This window comes from Oratosquilla oratoria, chromosome 3 (assembly GCF_046742065.1).
Source record: "Oratosquilla oratoria isolate Oo_2021 chromosome 3, ASM4674206v1, whole genome shotgun sequence".
NCBI classification, from domain to species: Eukaryota; Metazoa; Arthropoda; class Malacostraca; order Stomatopoda; family Squillidae; genus Oratosquilla; species Oratosquilla oratoria.
In genome coordinates, this window is record NC_134779.1 from 31,618,693 (window position 1) to 31,635,641 (window position 16,949).

Genomic DNA, 16,949 nt, shown 5'->3' on the forward strand with positions numbered 1-16,949 from the left:
TTTAAATCTTAAGACTGTCAACGACACTAAATGATATGCCGTGGTTGAGTGCTATACACATCAAGTAATGTTTATGCCAATTAATCCAATGACATGATTTTCTTTTGTATGAGCCCTGTAGCTCTTATGGATCCATAATGTCAATGTGTGACTGTACTGTACCTACATATAAATAGTAACTGTGCATTAATGACTAAATATTCATTTTCATCTCTCAGATGTAAAAATGTACAAGTAAAATATGTATGTTAATAAACCTATGCAAAAAATCAGTGTTTTGAATTACCTTGATGTTCTTTCCACTGCATTTTAAGGGTAATCTGAGTGTTGATACAGGCACTAATGAAGTCCACAGCTTCATCCAGCTTTGCAATACAAGGCCCACAAAGTTGTTGAGGCAATGCATCTTTCTCTGATATCTGCATACACAAGAAATACAGATTAAATCTATAGTCTAAAGTACTAAATAGTAAGTCTAAAGTATATGAGTAAATCTATCATTTGCCCAACTGCAACTCTAATCAATTTGGAATAACTAAACATTTGGTTTATAATCCTCATCATCTTCCCCCGTCACTGTATGCACTTCACAAAGATTAACAAAACTCAAAACTATTGTGACTTTAACTTGTTTCTTTCATATAGAGTTACCAATAAGCCTTTTGCCACCAACAGCACCAAATTCAAATTGTTTTGTTTCTTGAAACATGTTTTTGGCCATGTCTTGGCCCACTACCATCACCTTAACTAACATGAATGTTTGCTAATCCTATTCATCACAGTATTTATTACAGGATATGTGGTCATACAGGATCAGTTAATACTATAGCTGAGATACAGCTGTAGAAATATCTGGATGACAAACAGCATCTCTGAAACTAAAATGAAAATTATGAGCATTTTTGTTTGTATCTGTCACCTCATGTCTAGGAGTTTATCAATTGCAATGCTCTATTTATTATGAAGTGTAACTTCACAAACTTGTCATATTGGTTGAAAAATGGCTTATACTGGGTGTAATTACCCATTCTCAATATCCATAAATATCTTTAACCCATTCAACTCCGATGACAAGATGTCTTGTCATTTGGTCAAATAAAACAAAAAATCATAAAACACCAAAATGTTTGATCAAACACCAGAAAAATATGACGTCAATCCTCGCTTCGCTCGCAGCGAAGGGAGGACTGACGTCATATTTTTCTGGTGTTTGATCAAACATTTTGGTGTTTTATGATTTTTTGTTTTATTTGACCAAATGACAAGACATCTTGTCATCGGAGTTGAATGGGTTAAGGTATATTTTTGGTGCAATGGTGTGCTCCCAAAAATATTGCATTACCTTTATCCACATTTCTATCTATGGCTAGGTGCCCTTGCCTATTCTCTGTAGACACGGTTAAGTAAGTGACAGGTTGTAGGGCAGAGCCTCCAGGTGGGATACATTAGGTTAGAATAAGGCTGTGGGTATGGGAGACAAGGTTGGTGGTGGTGGTTGTGGTTGTGGTGATGGTTAGAGGTACAGCCCATGGCTAAGTAAGGTTATATCTATTCTAGAGGTGACAGACTGCCTAGCTAGGGGATGCTGCATTTTGTCATTGATAACCAGAGCTTCTATCTTTTGGGACAAAATCACACCTAGTGTAGGCCTTATGGTCTCTTGCAGTCTCCTCAGTGGCGATTCTAGGACTATGAAAGTGGGAGGGCCAGCTGGAAAACTAGGGGGTCCATGAATTGCCACTGCGTGTGACGCCGTTACGGGGTCGGTACCGCAGTAGTATTTACCAAGGTGTATATATATATATATATATATATATATATACATAATTTAAGAATAGGATATGCAAAAAAACTGGGGGGGCCAAACTGGGGCCCCCCCCCCCTAGAATCGCCACTGAGTCTCCTTCATTCTTATGTACTTAAATGAAGTAGAGATTTAAGGGGGATAGCAGAAAGGAGGGGCAATACAAATTAAAATGGATCACTATTCTTTTTTGAGTGGTGATTTATCTCCAGTCATACAACAATGATGTGTGAGTGTGGGCCATAGGGGTGCAAGGGGTTCTGGGGCTCAATCCCCTGTTTAAGTCCAGCAAATAGGGATAGTAGGCACCTTCAAAGGCATAGGCCCTAACTAAGAGATTTGATTGCCTTAGGTTAAGTACAATACACCAAACAAGGATGTAATATAACATTCAAAACCCTAATTTGCAACTGGGTTCCCCCATTTTTATTCCATTAGTAGGAACTGGGGAGGAAGGATGTCTCACAAAACTCACCCAATGCTCATGGTTACTCACAAAAATAGACATAAATTTATTCAATACATTTAAAATATTACATATGTTGCATTTCTCGAATCACAACTAAGATTTGATGCCACCTCAGACTGCCTAAGAGGTTGCAATCTATGTCCAATGTCAATGAAAAATGGACAATTTTAAAATCACCACAAAGTTTGGCACAAATTATCATACTTTCTCCATACCTCTTTTGACAAAATACTAAAGCAATGATATATGCACAGTGTGACAATAATAAGGACTATTTTTTCTATTTCCAATAAATCATGTGAATATTTTCCAATAGGGTACTAATACCAAGTAACCATTTCACCTTGTACTGATCTAGCATTGCTAATGCACCTTCAACCTTGTTTACCTCTATTACAAACAGCCAATCTTACCTAGAAAACAAACTTTTTAACTCTATTAAAGAAACTCCACAATTACTCAAAATTTTTATTTCCCTAAACCACTACTAGATAGGTGTGACGGTGTACTTCCGTATAAAAATAATGACATTTGCACTATCTCACGCCCTCTTCGTGGTCAAAGATCTCGATGTAAATATATTCTTATCTAACATCAGTAACCCTAGGTTAGCCCTGACTCCAATATAATGGTTACTTTAAAATGCTGTCCACTGACAAGAACTGCTGTAATATCGACATATATGTACAGGTAAATATAGATTGATTTTCACGTAGTAAGATTTCAGGACAAAGTACCTTAGTACAAATTACAGGTCATTAGTACATTACTTACGTTTATATTCAAGTACTTTGAAATAAGTTGAGATAAATTCCGCTCACTATGTTCGGGATGAAAAATTGGTATAAGGTCATAGCTTTCGATTCCACATAATCGACAAATACACTCGAAAATGGGAATCGTTCCCATTATTTTTGTTATTGTCTTGAACTTCCTATGCAGCCATCTTTACAGGATTACCAACATTGATAATTAAAATCAACCTGAGACAATACCTTTATTGATGTAGCACAAACTTTGAATATGAATATATACAACTTAATTTTTTATCTTATAATATAATAAGTTACCGTGATACAGTCGAAGAATGAATAAAACAGTTGGTAGTTCTGAAGGACTTGCCGGGGGTGGGGGGCTACAATCTGGGTGCGCCCCTCTGAAACGCTAGTATGCTGTACAAAGTTCTGAAAAAGGCTAGGGAACCACACTATCTAATTATTTGACAATCGATATGATTATAAATCAAATTTAAGCTTGATTACCCTCAAAATGCTTCATGTATTCTTTTCCATTTCGCAATTTGCTGTCTTATTATATTACAGGAAGGGTATTTCCTGGAGTTTAATTAAATACTTTTTAGAATAAATAGATAACATAAGTAAACAAAGAAATAACAATAAACCAAACAAATCAATCATATAGATGAATAAATAAATAAATATATAAAGTTAAATATATACATACATACATATACCAAGGATTTTTCCCCCTTACTAGGGAGGTAGCCAAAAAGGAAAAGGCATAAAATCATTCCCACCCATTCCATCCCTGAAAACACTCCACACCCCTCCACCCTCCCTCCCATCTTAGCACCTCCTAGATGACGGGTCATCCCTGCACCCTGTCCACTGCCCTGGATCAGAAGCAGTGTCGCAAGACACAGCACATCCACAGCAAGGCCGCCTCGTTAAATCGGCGACCCCCCTCTCCGTCCCCCCCCCCCATATAAATGAGAGGACGGGGAGAAATCCCTTCGGGCTGCGTCAAAATTTTGCTCACACACACTACCTCACCCCCCATCCCCCCGTCCATTCCACCTCATGCATCACAGCATCTTCCATATACAACCATTCTCCATTCACCCCTGTCTTCTGTCCTCTCCCGTCTTTCCTCAACAGACATTCCCCTCTTCCCCAAAGCCCCCTTCACCCCATCCATCCATCTCATCCTAAGACGTCCCCTTATGTTCACTTCCCCCACATCTGCCTTCCATACCTCCTTTACTAGTCTTTCTTCACTCATTCTTTCCATGTGTCCAAACCATCCTAATACTCTTTCATCAACCCTATCTCCCAGCTCCCTTTCCACCCCTGTTCTCCTCCTCACCTCCTCATTTCTCACTCTATCTAGCCTAGTAACCCCCATCATACTTCTCAGACACTTCATCTCAAACACATTCAAGCTCCTTCTCTCTTCCTCTCTTATGTTCCATGTTTCTGCTCCATACAGTGCTGTTGGCACTATCACTCCTTCATACAGTCTCCTCTTAGCATCCATTCCCAAATTTCTATTCCTCATTACACTTTTTAATCCACCAAGGCATTTACTCGCTTCTCTCAATCTACATTCTACCTCCATCTTTACTCCACCTTTTCCTGCCACATTTGCACCCAAGTATCTAAAACTATCCACTTCCTCCAGTTGCTCTCCCTTAATGCTCACTTCCAGATTACTGCCACTTTCACCCCTTGTACATCTCATCACCTTACTTTTACCCACATTTATCTTTAGCTTTCTTCTATCACACACTCTCCCAAACTCTGTCACCAGCTTCCTCAATCCCTCCTCCGATCCTGCCACAAGCGCAGTGTCGTCCGCAAACAACAGCTGGCTCACCTCCCACTTTTCTCCATTTTCCTTAACCATCTCCAATCCCTGACCCACTACCCTTGCATTTACCTCTCGCACTACCCCATCCATGTATAAGTTGAACAGCCAGGGTGACATAACACATCCTTGACGAAGTCCCACCTTTACCTCAAACCACTCACTCTCTCCATTTCTAATCCTGACACAAGCTCTACTACTCTCATAAAAACTCTTGACAGCTCCTAGAAGCTTTCCTCCTATCCCATATATCCGCATATAAATATACAAACAATATAAATCTATAAATAGATGAACTAGTTGATAAATCAATAAACAGATGAATAAAAAATTAAATATATAAACTAAATATGAAGATAAGTAAATAGGGGAATAAACAGATATTCAAAACACTATTAGATAAAATCAGCTGCCCCTTTTGACACGGGGACTGTTCTCAGTGTCGTACTTCTCCAGGCCATAATTTCCCATCTTTTGTGTGTCTAGGTTGTACCTCTACGCCATTCTCAAAGTCTGATGCACTACAAAATAAAAATATCTCCAACCGAGAAAAAACCTGCTTTTCACTGATACCTTGAATTTTCGCAAGAAGGGATTGTACGCGTGATTTCCGGTTCTCTCCTATTCCACTATTATACTCTTATTCCAGACATGGGTACACGACAGCATTATCCCCCGACACAGTGTAAAACCTAAGATATTTAGACAAAAAACAACAACATTCTTTTACGAATACAAATTATTCTCTGAGCATAAAAGAATGATGTGTGGCTTCGGTCTGTGTTACACAAGTTCCCAAACTGTTTATTATATAAAACAATATAGTCGGCACTCAAGTACACGCCAGGGTGGAGGTAAGACAGACGAGAAGGAGTAGACTAAATTGTTTTGAGATGAGGCATAAAGTATGGCGGGTGATTCAAGAGGGTATGGAGCGACAATTGTAGTCCATTTTATTTGTCGGTAAACTGTCGAACTCCGGAAGAAAATGAAATCACGACGCAAGAACTCTATGACAACGGAGCTACTGTAGTGTCGTGATGCATCCTACGACCCGTCACACACTGATCAAAGAAATCTTCGGAACTAGCCTTTCCAAGTTCCTGTAGTTGGCAAGCGTAGTTCGCAAGGGTGTCCCTGCCAGCCAGCGGTCAGCCAATCAGGAACTTGGAAAGCTCCTCACGTTCCCGCCAGCCTCCTTTAAAAGGTCGGCGTTTCGCCGAGATGGGCAGATGGAGTACTTTGGAAAGGTGTTCGAGCACGTCTTAAGCCGCCGCCTGACCGTGTACCTAGAGACGGAGAATGTGCTGAGGGACTGCCAGTTTGGTTTTCGGCCGGGGCGCGGTGCAGAAGACGTAATATCCATAATCACTCAATGGGTTCAAAGACCGCCAGACGGTCGCCCTGGTAAGGCCATTTTGGTTTGTAAGGATGTGGAGAAGGCATTCGATGCTGTCTGGCACGAAGGTCTTAAGTACAAATTGTACCACAACTTCGACTTTGCCCTGCCGTTCACAAGGTTGCTCTGCAACTACCTGGACGACAGGTCAATTAGAATAAAGTGGCGGGGCTGTCTGTCCCAACCTTTTGTGCCGAAGGCTGGAGTGCCGCAAGGGTCAGTCCTTGCCCCCACTCTGTACAATCTATATACGAATGACCTGCCAGAGCCGGCTTATCCTCGCAACCAGGCTCTAACTCTTTCGTATGCGGACGACACTAACCACATAAGCAGACACAAAACGCTGCAGGGAGCGTTACACGTAATGCAAAACATCCTAGACGGGGCACACGCGTGGGAGCAACAGTGGCGCATTAAGACCAACGCGTCGAAATGCAATGCTGTACACTTCCGCTGCAAACGAACCAACAGAACAATCACAAACACTCCTCTTAAAATAAACAACACAAACATCCCAGCGAAGGACCATACCCGTGTGCTGGGTAGCACACTTGATAATGGCCTTACCTGGACCCCACACTTCCGCAAGCAGGGAGCGAAGGCTAGGGCTGTGCTAGGTAAGCTCAGACGCTTCAAAACTGCAACACTGAGAACCAAACGTCGATTGTACCTAGCCCTCGTCAGACCGATTCTGTGCCAGTCCCCGGGACTAAGCCAGCTGACATGTGCCACCAATAACTACGAGCATCAGAAGGTTCAGAATGCCGCTGTCCAGTTCATCACGGGCTCGCGATGGAGCGACTTCAGAACCACTGAGTCTCTACACCAAATTTCCAACATCCGTCCACTCAACCAACACAAACACAAACTTCACTCAAGACACCTAGAAAAACTGCACGCCAAACACAAACATCTGATACAACATATTACACCTAGACCACACCGTACAGACTATCTGTCAGCTGCGCCCGTCCCACGTGCGGTGTACACGATAAAACGTGTATAACCGCACCCACAAGTAACACACCCCTTCACCAGCTTGACTGGTGATAACCGCAATAATGTAATAATAATAATAGTAATGGTAATAATAATAATGATAATAATAATAATATCGATATTCAAACCCGACCTGGGGTAAAACAGGAATTCTCATGCCTTACCTGGGGCTAATCAGGAACGCCCTCTACACGCGGGAAGTGAAATCTACTCACTAACCGTAAATTACACACATACACCTCTCACGAACATAGCCGCATCCCACGCACAAACATATACATTTCCTTTTTCTTCGACTAAAATTCGTTTCATTTCTCACTTTCTCTTATACTACATCTTCTCATTTCAGTTTACCTCCCACTAAAGATTTTTCCGTTTTTCCCCCTTTCTCTTCTACTACGTCTCCTACCATTTTCCAAACTTTCGTTGGTGATATAATATGCTCTTCCTCCCGGCGTTGGCGCCACCGTCCAAGTTCCTAGCCCAGTTCTCCTAAAGCCACGACAACAAACTAGCCCCTAATCGCTCGCAATTCGCCCGGTGGCAATAGCCCTCTTTTATACACTACTATCTTTTCATTTTCTAACAGACATTCTTCCCCTCCCACAAAACCCGATCCCGCGCAAGCGAGGTGGTCTTTTCTTGGAATCCAGAATCCAGAATCCAGAGACGGGCTCACAAATTTCACAACAGACCGAGATGGGCAGAACAGTACCGACCAGACCGACCAGCGCACAAACTACATCTCCTCGTCCAGTCTTCTAGCTGTCCCATCGAGCCTCGCCGTCATCATCTGCTACCGCCTCGCTGACGTTAGGCTCCACGTCCAGCTACAACCTATATGTCTCATGTGACACTTCTAGTGTCGCACCTTGTGGCTAATTACCAAAAGAAAGAGATTAGATATTTTGTGTTGATTTTCATTTGTCCTGCCGTTGTTCCGAACTAAAACTTTTACACTACCGTCATGTTTTTTCGTCGACTAAATTCATTCGCTTCGTCACCAATTTTCTCTCGTACTACATTTTCTCATTTCATTTTATCTCTCACTTAAAAAAAAAAAAAAAAAATCATGTTTTCTACATTTCCTTAGAAGTATGTCTTCAACAATTTTTCCCTGGTTTTGGTTGAAATTGATGCAAGCCTCGGTGTCCAAGTCTCCTACCACATGCCACCTGAGCTACAATATAAACCCTAATAAATATCCCGAAAGAATACTCGATGACAATTCTATACACTACTATCGTTTAATTTTCCTACATATTCTTCTTCCCCTCCTCCCCTAATAATAATAATAATAATAAAAAAAAAATCTCACGCGAGCGGGTTGTCTGTTCAGAGTCCATAAGACCATAAGAATGAAGGAGACTACAAGAGACCATAAGGCCTACATTAGGCATTTCCATACCCATGACCAACTATCATCTACAGTATTTCAATAAAATTATCTAACATTCTCTCAAAACAACCGATTGTTTCAACACTCGCGAAATGGAGACTATCATCAGAGATGCTATCGAACATCATTTAGAAAGTAACCGTTTGATAAATGATAGCCAGCATGGTTTCAGACGGAAACGTTCTTGCGTGACTAACTTACTCGAATTCTACAACACAGTTATCTCGAATTATGACAAAAGAAACAATATAGATTTAATATATCTAGACTTTGCAAATGCTTTTGATACCGTCCCACACGAAAGACTACTTACTAAATCAGCTTTACACGGAATAATTGGTAGCCTATTAGGTTGGACTAGTAATTGGTTGAATGGTCGAAAACAGAGAGTTGTTTTAAATGGAAAAACTTCTAGATGGAAAAATGTTACAAGTGGAGTTCCTCAGGGTTCCGTTCTTGGGCCACTTCTATTCATAGTATATATAAATGATATAGACCATGGACTAAAATCTACTGTTTCCAAATTTGCTGATGATACAAAACTGTGCGGAATGGCAAATGATCACTTAAACCAATTAGATATTCAAGAAAATTTAGATAAATTACAGCAATGGTCTGAAAAGTGGCTAGTGAAATTTAACACAAGTAAATGCAAGGTAATGCACATAGGTAAAAATAACAGTAAGTACGATTACAAGTTATTTGGAAATTCGTTAACAAAAGTGGATAGTGAAAAAGATCTCGGCGTAATTATCAGTAACGACCTCAAATCATCCAAGCAGTGTATCTCAGCCTCTGAGAAAGCAAATAAGATTCTGGGACTGATTGCGCGATCTTTTGATTTCAAAAGTCCATCACTCATTAACAAGCTATATAAATCGTTAGTTCGTCCACATTTGGAATATGCTGTTTCCGTATGGTCACCGAATTTCATTAAAGGCATTGGCAGACTGGAAAAAGTACAACGGCGAGCCACAAAACTGATTCCAAATATCAAAAATAAATCATACAAAAATCGACTAAAACATATGAATCTGTTTTCCCTAAAAAAGCGTAGACTCAGAGGTGACTTGATACAGTTCTTTAAGATTCTAAAGGGAATTGACATCAAAAGTGACAAAATTTTCACATTGAATGAGAATCAGACAAGAAACAATGGTCTCAAACTGTCCGGAAATAGATTCAATTTGGAAGTAGGTAGAAACAACTTTGCCAACCGTGTAGTTAATGAATGGAATAAGCTTCCTGCACAGGTAGTGCAATGTAGTTCAGTTCGAAGCTTTAAGAATCATTTAGATAAACATCTAAGCAAGATGCTGTAATGATTATAATTTATGTTATATTATTTGTTTTTGTTTTGTTATCATTTGTCTGTTTGATTTTCATTTGTTATTAGTTATATGTCAATATATTATTATTTACTATTTACCTGTTTGTTTATTATTTAACTATACCTATGCATTTATTTATGTATTTTATTTGTTATTTACATTATTATAGCTTCTATTTATTATTCTATTATTATTATGGACCAAAAGGTCTCCTGTCGGCATGCTCCGCCTTTGTAATCCTTTGTAATCCTTTGGTTACTACGTCTATTCCATTCTTTAACCACTCCTTCTTAAATCTAAATTTACCTACTCCTTCCACTTCTCTTTTGTCTTTCTTCTAATGAAGCCATCTCCATTTTCTTTACATTTCCTCGTACTATCTCTCTCTCTTTTTGACTGGGAACAATTTCAGATGCCTATGTATTGCCTCCATTCTTATATATTTTTTTTTTGCTCGCTAACAATTAACTTGCATGTCTCTACAGCAACCTTGTATGTGTGTTATTCTCCTTGTCTTTACTTTTAGCGTGCTGTGTCTCTAATAGTAGAGATAATAAAATTAGGGTAGAGAAGACTACTGGGCAATAAATACCCCCCGATCCTCATCAATAAGGTAATCATTTTTTATATAGCCACTAAGACAACAATGTCTCCGTCGTTACATAGATTAAATATGCATATTCATCTGTCGGTATGCGGGATTCTGTAAATCTAAGCCAATTTTTAATTTAATTTTAGACCTGATCGAGTCTAATGTGACTTGATACCCTTCCCTAACAGAACATATCTACAGTTTTTTTCACGGCGAAACTTTCGTCTTGATATATCCACTTTACTCTTAATTATTCTATGCTGTCAATTTATTAGATAAAATAAAACATTAGACAATATGAAATAGAAAGAATGACCTGTCGCATATTTAGAAAGTCTATCCTAAGTATATTATTTTCTGTAATACAACGTTGTCAAAGAAATATAAAAACACTAAGCAGTAACTATAATTTCTGAGCAGATATCGTGACATTGTAATTTGTAATGTCCCTTGTTAATTGTTCGTTATACCTTAGATAATATAATACGCATAATGATAATCATAACATACTGATAACACTGATATAAGATTAATAAAAGTTTGAATATTTTACAAAAAACTAAAAGGTTTATTTGAAGTTCATGTTTATCAGGCCTAAGGAAAATCGAATTAGCAACTTAGTCATCGAGAATCCTAATCCAAAATATCGGTCGATATGTACATGAATAAATTATGGATTAATTATGATGCAAAAAAGAAGACACAAAAGGAAAAGAATTATATGAAATATAAGCAAAAGAAAAACTATGCGTGGTGACAACGCATGACATTTACGGTTCTTAGAACCATGACGTGAGATGGACGAGAATTTTTAGTTCCTTCAATACTGATGTAATTTATATGTTTTTGTCCAGTCTAAGGACAGACGGTTTTTATTCAGACAAGGGGCGGATTCTGATCTGAAAGGTATCATAAGAACGAACATCATGGCTTCTGTTTTGACTAACGACAGATATTGTTCAACTGAAATTCAATTTAGGGATTTAGTTTTGGATTAAGAAAGGTAATTTCAATGACATTGTGACAGAACCTTATACTTAGATAATATAATCTGGAAAAACAAAAACAAAATAAAACTCTTCCATAACGATTTTCAACGCAACAGAAGAAAGGCCATTGACAGACGTGTTTATAGCTTTTCGAGTGTAGTTCATATATAGCAAGTATAATTTACAGACTAGAAATATTATTACTATTTAATTTATTGATTCATCTATTTACTAATTCCCTAATCTATTGATTTATCTATTTATTTACTTATTTATTGATTTACTTATTTATTTACTAATTTACATCTATCCAATTGATTAATTTATTTATCTATTTCGTTTTAGGTGAAACAAACTTGACAAAAAAAAAAAATGATACCGCTGAACCCACATCGATATACTGTGTGATTAACTTGAAGAAAGCATGTAAAGTATATCCCCTGGGGTTTGCCAGGGTTATATCCAGTTACTAACCAATCAACTCGGCTCTACCTTCAACCCTAACCTCAGTACAAGGTCGATACCTTCTGAGAAGTGGACGAAATCAAATGAATCGCTTTCGAAGGTTCTCGGAAGTAGTCAACATCTGACGTAGTCGCAGACGGAGGGAGCCGGGGTGGGGGTGGAGAGTTGTGTACTAGACCTGGATTAATGACAGACAGACAGACAGGCAGACAGACAGACTGAATAAATAGATAAATGAATAAATAAATGAATAATTAAATAATTAAATAAATAAAGATAGATAGACAGACAGATAGATAAATAAAAACGGATTCAGCTGAATTAGGTTATCGTATAAAATTTTGTAACGTTTCTTCGAAATGAATTATAGTAACATTTATCTGAAATACGTATATAGGAGTATAATTTTTCTATCGTGTAAGCATATATGCATATGCCTCTATATAAGATCCATACTAGGAGAAACACACAGGAAAATGAATCAGGGCATATTTAAGTCTATTCTGAGATTTTTCAGCATACTGACGTTACAGAGTAGGGAAAGTTTATATATATATATATATATATATATATATATATATATATATATATACATATATATGTATATATATGTATATATATATGTATATATATATGTATATATATATGTATATATATATATATATATATATATATATATATATATATATATATATATATATATATATATATGCTTAAACTTAAACCCACTCTCGGAGAAAGATAAGCTGAGATACAGAGTAAAACCGTATATTTCGACCACTGACTGTAGTCCTCTTCAGCAGTTACAATTATAGGGTACATAGACAAGAGGTGGTCGAAATATACGGTTTTACTCTGTATCTCAGCTTATCTTTCTCCGAGAGTGGGTTTAAGGTTAATTTTATTCGTGTGTTACGACACCTACGCTACTTGATTTGATATATATATGCATATATATATATATATATATATATATATATATATATATATATATATATATATATATATATATATAAACGGGTCACCTACCGCGTGGTCAGAAAGATCCTAGCAGGACTCCCTTATAGGGAAGGGCTGAAATGAATCGAGGTTAAAGAGGTCAAGGTAGATTTTGTTTTAGATGTCTAAACTTTACATTTATTGTGCATTATTTTTATTACAATTGGATTCATACACCATGGTAACATCATTTCAAATGTTAGTATGTTTTATCATCTTTAGTGTGATTAAGTATGGCAGAATTAGCCTGGGTGTGTTCAACAAATCTGGCCTACATAAATATTAATCACGCTGTTTACAAAAATGTATACACACCTGGTTTTGTGTCAACTTTTTGAGAAGCATTTTAAAAGTTTGTAGGGTAGTTTGTGAAACTATTTTTTATAATGTGCTAAGTTTTGCCATTCTTATAAATATTCATTAAAATGAATCTTGTAACGTATATGAATTTTTTCTGGGAATCGAAATCAAACGTTCTAGCACTTTAAATTTTGATTTAACAATCATCAGTTGATGATGTGTGTTTCTTCCTAGTATCAAAAAGGCTAAGTTACGAGAAAATGTCAGTTGCATGGGAATATTTTGATGTTTGGCCCTTCACGTCAACACCTTTTGTCATCATAGATATCAAGGATTTCAGGGTTGTAGGTACTGACATCTGTTGACAACCAGATCGAAAGGCACCTGCAAACTTGATTGCATTAAATTTAGCAATTGAATTGCGCATGATTCTAGCGCCTTTTGCAAGAATCATGATATATCGTTAAAAATCCTATCTATTAGTTTCTGAGCATTTCCTGAAATCCTTTCAGAAAAAAAAAACATTACTCAGTTCCTGGGCATATAGGAAATGCTTCAAATGCTTCTCTCTGAATTATCATCTTTATTTCCTTATCCCGAAGTCGTTTTGATAAAAAAAAAAAAAAAAAAAAAAAAAATAATAATAGATAATAAATAAATAAATAAATAAACTGAAAGATTCCTTCCGCACCGGTTTGTATATGATTAACGTTCTCAAGTATTGCCTTTGCTTTGATTAAATTTTCTTCATTATCTCTATTTTAGTCGCCAAGACGCGCAGTCACTGTTTCGATAAAATTATAAGCATTGTAGATGATACCTGTCCTCACTGGCATTGAGATCACCACCTCCTATTCTAGACAGTAGTTCTGTGTCACTGATGCCGACGCCAAACGTGCTGAATTCATGGAGATGCCCATGTGTCTGTTAACAAAACACACAGGCCACTTTGTCCATAGGATCGTTGAACCCGTTTTCTTGTGGATGAAATAATTTCACAAACACCCACACTTTCTCTCTTTTTTTGTCATCCTTACCAGGTTTTCTTTGCTAAATTTAACATGCTATGACGTGTGCCTTGCAGCTTTATCCTGATCCAGATCTTCAACAGTCTCCTCTTCATAAAAAAAAAAGAAAAAAGAAAAAAGAAAAAAAAAAAAAAAAAAAAAAAAAAAGGAAAGAACTGGTAGTCATCTAAGATTCTTGAATGTATTTAAATTTTTCATAAATGTTGAATTTGTTTAATATGTCTTGTCAATCACAGCATCGAGTGACAAGCCTGACAAACTATGTATTTGCTCCAATCCACATTTCTAAATCACCTGCAGAGCAGATAAGGAGATATTATATGCTTTTACTAATTTATTTACATTAGATAAACATTTAAGGGTAATGTTGATTATTTGATAGCAATCTTAGCATCAAAACATGTGTTTGTGTGATATAATGTGAACCGTGGATGAGTACAAAGGCTTTTGCGAACTGTGTCTATCAATCTCATGTGATTTTTATTTCTAGGTGTACAGTAGATGTTTCATTGGTGTTGTTTTTATTCAACCAATTAATTATTCTCAATTATTATTCTGTCTTGTCTGCAGGCTGTATTTTTTTGTTTGCTTGATCATTGGACACCACACAGTGGATGCATAATCAAGTGTAATGCTTATGTTTTGTTTATGTAGTGGCAACTTGTAGTTTCTGTTGTTCGTTTCCTTTGCTTGCAACTGTTCCGAGTAAATTCCCATTCTTGTTTACCTATAATGTAAGGTATTTTATGTGTAGGTGAAGGTCATGCAGGAATAATCTTCTTTTCTCTTTTGTGCGTCTTATAGTAATCAGGGCTAAAACCCCAGTTACGCATACAAGATTCTCGTCAAATGTCGTGAATTTGAAAAGCTAGAAGACAACAAGACTTTCTTAAGGACAATTGGACAATGTATCTAATATTCGTATTCTAGGTTTAACTTCTCTTAATTCGTCATTCAGTTTCTTAATAGATGACGCAAACATGATTAGACATTTGGAGATTCGAAAAAAATAAAAGATTGTAGCCAAAGTCGTTTCTACTCAAACGAACCCACTTGAGTCGTGAGTGTGTGACAGGGGCTTAAGCAACACTCTTGATGACATTTATTGGGGGCACAGACAGTGTGTTCTGTGTTAGCCACAGTCCTAGCAATATGCTGTAAGGTCTGTCACAGATATTTCATTCTACTTGTTCTGAATGCCTGTCTGGGTCTTTTTTTTTTATCATTATTGTCTTCTGGGTCGCCAGTCAACCTCTTGCTCTGCCATGGTCATGAACCTCATCTGAACAAAATCGTCTGTCATAAGCCAGAGCAAAATCTCTGAAGTGCGCTGTCGCAGCAAAGGGCAGGATTCGTAGTAATGGATTTAGATTTGACAAATTCAAGTTTAAGAAGTTAACAGACAAGAACTGGTTTACGAACAAAGGGGTTAACGAAGGGAATAGACTTAGTATAACCATGTATCGAACGCTGAAACGCTTGGTTGTTTAAAGAGAAGATAACTTTATGGATAAGGATGACAAGTGGTAAAGGACATGGAACTGCCTAGTGTAGGCCTTATAGCCTCTTGCAGCCTCCTCCATTCTTATGTTCGTATGTCACGGTGGAACACTTTACTGATTTTATTCTGATTAACTCCATGCGATTGCATTCAACCTAGAACAGGAGTTCTGGGGTTCACAGGACGGCTTCCGGGGTATACTTAGATGACTAGCGAAAGATGACTTAAACATCTAAATCTGCAGATAGAGAAAGCATCGTACTTTTTATGTTAATAGTTAACTGATGAATAAAGTCATTACAATTTTAATCATTTGATATCCATTGCGGTGCCATTGTGTGTCAAGTTAATCTTAATATATTACCATTTTGTATTCTGTGTCAAGTTAATGGAGGTACGGGTCGATGGTCTGATGACTCTTAGGGTTGAGAATCCCTAATTCCCAAATCTTATTACTCCCTCATTAACGACTTCACTCTGCTAGACCGAGGGTCACAGACACCACGCTGAAGGAGCCGAAAGCCAGAGGGGGGCATTTGTGCACCGTTTACGAGAACGGCTACAACCCTAACGTCGCAGTAAGAATATTCCCATGCTACCAAACGAGTAGTGGTGGCAGGTGGGGTGGCCGACGAACTCCCGGTGGGAAAACAATGGGAGCGGCTCAATCCTTCTTGACAACGTGTCCCATTGTGTTGGGGGCCACCAGTGCTCGGTCTTGCCGTGAGGCTTCTTCAGGGTGCTGCCGCCCTCGGGCCGGGCAATGTCGAAACTGAACACAATTGCACGGTGCATTGGGTGCGCTATGGCTGCAATCCCATTTCACCTCCCCCCCAGTCTCGTAGTGACGGGAGGAAGATACTCTTTGGGCGAATAAAATCGCCTGGCGCCTTACTAATATTGCTGAAGTAGGTTACCCTTCAGATCGTTGACGTAGTTTATTTATTTATTTAATCAATTCATTTATTTATTTATTTAATAATCGCCTGGCGCCTTACTAATATTGCTGAAGTAGGTTACCCTTCAGATCATTGACGTAGTTTATTTACTTAATTAATTGATTAATT

The 16,949-nt window shown here is 37.8% G+C and overlaps 1 protein-coding gene across 4 annotated transcripts in view; it reads right to left on the bottom strand.

The window, feature by feature from the left end:
• LOC143021236 (uncharacterized) overlaps nt 1–16,949 on the bottom strand; it is a 110,253-nt gene that overhangs the window by 20,391 nt on the left and 72,913 nt on the right. For 2 of the 4 annotated variants that reach the window (XM_076178626.1, XM_076178616.1), the window contains exons 1-2: nt 3,048–3,222; nt 287–419 (exon numbers count right to left, since the gene is read on the bottom strand). In XM_076178626.1, coding sequence (XP_076034741.1) covers nt 287–419; nt 3,048–3,182 — 268 coding nt within the window. In that variant the 5' untranslated portion in view covers nt 3,183–3,222. Of the gene's footprint in view, nt 1–286; nt 420–2,686; nt 2,821–3,047; nt 3,223–16,949 lie in introns of those variants that run through there. The other 2 variants (XM_076178644.1, XM_076178636.1) reach the window with 2 other exon arrangements.